Here is a 2846-nt window from a genome sequence, read left to right on the forward strand (position 1 = left end):
TAATTCAATCTGTTTTCTTTTCATGGAATATATTGATGCAAAACTGTTATTTTGAGACCTTTTGGTGATTATCCGATGGAGATGTATTAAGAAAATCCATATTTTGACGAATACGATTTACGCAGAAGTGTTTGACCAGCCGCTGCAGGACAGAAAATTTAATGGTGAGTCACACAATTATGTTTCATTCAAACATTCAATAGCCAACTGCAGAATCCATTTTTCCCTTTCCACACATCCTGTAGTTTTCTTCTAGATTTTTCCAAAATTATCTATCTCTATTGTAGTTTGTGGTAATTATAGTATTGTTGTAGCTGCATATGAAGATCGTAAATTTGACCGCCAAACAGTCATTTGTTACGAAAAATTTTGTCCGCCCTGCTGCATCTTTCTCAACCATTGTTTGCAATAGAGCAATCATTTACATTGACGAGAAAATATTTCATCCTAAATTTGAGTCAAATCTTTATTAATCAGACTTATATTATTCCCTTTTTGACTTACGATTATACATCCTATTACAATGGAAGAAGGTAAGGTAGAGGTAGTTTTGGCAGATGAGTTAAGTGAACTAGATTCATCATGCAACCAACAAGAAAGTCCGCGTTTCCCTCCATGGACGAGTTCACAGATCAATGCAATGATTTTGCCTCAAACTCACAACATTTGTGATAATACACAGATGGCGACTTTAAATGACGAAATGTGGAATGGACGCGAGACTAGACCGTCAGTGCCATTGTTAACATCAATGTCAGAACCGAATATGAGACACAAATCGGACACAGGAAACTGACAAACTGGACCGACTATTAGAGTTATTTGCAGACATGAAATGAGACGTTAGTCAGGAAATTGACATAGTAAACCATACTATGACCGAAAATTTTGAACGGATGACAAAACAGATGACAGAATTAAAAAACACCACTCAACAGCTCAGCCAGCGATTTGAGACAATGTCCGATCGAGTCACTAAACAGGAAGAAACTTTGGTTACATTCACACATGAAACAAAAAACAATATCACCCGATGTGAGACTCAGTTAACTCAAATAGTTAATGTGCAGCAGGAAGTGAACACTCGTGTGGAAGAGTTAGCTCAGGCCCACACTTCAGCTAGCTCCACTCAAGAAAAGCTGACTGAAGAAGTGGGAAATATTACCCAACAGCTCACAATGGTAGTTCTTGAACAAACCCACCTCAAAGAAAAGATAGAAAAATTAGAAGATCGAGCGGACCTCGCGTCACTAAACAACACACCAACATGGCCGAAAGAATTGTACACGAATGTAAATTGTGTGACGACTATCTGGACAAAAAACTTGAAACAATTACACAGGATATACTTTCAAAAGCAAAGACACATGTTAAAGACGAGACAAAACACATAGAAGACGAAGTGACAAAATTACGAGACAATGTTGTGCCGTATTTGGTGATTGGTGTAAACGCATCGTCAGGGAACGACAAAACAGCTAAAACCATGGCTAATGACACAGACAGAACACCTATTGTGGAATCACCTATTTCCAATCAAAATTACAATGTGCCGCTTTCTTTTCCACCAAACGAGCAATATTACGATACGACACCTAGAGTAGCAAGTGACACAAACTACGTCAATACAGTTATGCCAACCGGCATGGCTGATGACACGTTTGTAAGACATAGGCATTTCCAGACATTTTCCAGTGAGGACAAGCACAAAGTCCACCCTATTGTGTTTATTAGATCATTTGACGGTGTTTTTCCACGTAGTTGGTCAGAAGTCGATAAAATCAGATACGTCACCAATCTCATGAGAGGACGAGCAGCTAAGTGGGGTGCCGCTATGAAACGGCGGTGCCTTACGTTTGAACAGTTCGAACAAGCCTTCTTGGACGAATTCTGGTCCGAGAATGAGCAACAGAGTCTAAGGAGAGAGGTGTGCAACCCCGAGACCTATGACCCTAAAAAAGAGACATTAAGAAAATACTTTGAGAGGTACCTAGACAAGACACTGTATTGGTCCAAACCAGCCGACTTGCCAGCGATAATTGACACTTTAAAGGGCCACTTACCCTTTCCATACCGAGACAGATTAATAGGAGTACCGGAGAATGACATTAAGAGTTTTTTAAACTTCTTAGATCAAATGGACGTAGTTTACAGAGGCGATTCATGCCATTCAAATTTTACTCATGTTACTAACCAAAATCAGCACCCACCCCAAAGGAACCGTAGTGACGGTGGTTGGTGGAACCATCCGCCCGCGCCGCGACACAATACGATGCCTGCACGCGAAACATATTCAAATGGAAACGTGTATGACAGTAGGAACAACCGCAGAAATTCGTGGAATAATAATAACAACAATAATTATCACCCATATCAAAATGCTAACTACAAGCAAAATGAAAATTACAGACAGTACAACAACAACAACAATAGGAGACGTGAGAATAACCAGTACAACCCGGGCTACTTTGACAGGAACTATAAAATAAATAAAATAAAATAAAATATTAATTATGTATTATTGTATGATAGTGATTGGTTGTAATTAATATTTGCGTGACGTTTAATTATTCGGTATCAGACGCTTGACAATGGCTTTTTCGTAAATGTAATGTTATTCGTAGTTGACCGTGAAATAAGACTCAAATAATCGGACTTCGTATTTAAATCGTTTCCAAAGACTGCTGCGGTAGGTGCGGACTCAAATCTAAATCTCAATATTAGAATAATTTGCCAGCCATGCCAAAACGTCGTACAGAGGTGATTGTCTACTAAACAAAAAAATTACACAGTTAGTTAAATCAGATATATTCAATGAATAAGCCTACAGTTCATAATCCTACTTA

At 38.6% G+C, this 2846-nt stretch overlaps 1 protein-coding gene across 1 annotated transcript; it reads left to right on the plus strand.

Annotated features, from left to right (window-relative positions):
• The first annotated feature begins 875 nt into the window (after window positions 1-875).
• On the plus strand, window positions 876-2503 carry LOC124777357 (SWI5-dependent HO expression protein 3-like). The gene is made up of 4 exons (XM_047252735.1): window positions 876-1292; window positions 1343-1607; window positions 2133-2307; window positions 2410-2503. Exons 1-4 carry the CDS (start codon window positions 876-878, stop codon window positions 2501-2503), a joined length of 951 nt encoding a protein of 316 aa, XP_047108691.1.
• The last annotated feature ends 343 nt before the right edge of the window (window positions 2504-2846 follow it).

This window comes from Schistocerca piceifrons, chromosome 1, assembly GCF_021461385.2.
Source record: "Schistocerca piceifrons isolate TAMUIC-IGC-003096 chromosome 1, iqSchPice1.1, whole genome shotgun sequence".
Lineage (NCBI taxonomy): Eukaryota > Metazoa > Arthropoda > Insecta > Orthoptera > Acrididae > Schistocerca > Schistocerca piceifrons.

Bases quoted from the DNA above. Each gene is read 5' to 3' on its own strand.
- LOC124777357 (XM_047252735.1), top strand. From the start codon at position 876: ATGACCGAAAATTTTGAACGGATGACAAAACAGATGACAGAATTAAAA. The intron at 1,293-1,342 runs GTAAATTGTGTG...ACAATTACACAG, and splicing joins CGAAAGAATTGTACACGAAT to GATATACTTTCAAAAGCAAA. The intron at 1,608-2,132 runs GTGACACAAACT...TAAACTTCTTAG, and splicing joins TACGACACCTAGAGTAGCAA to ATCAAATGGACGTAGTTTAC.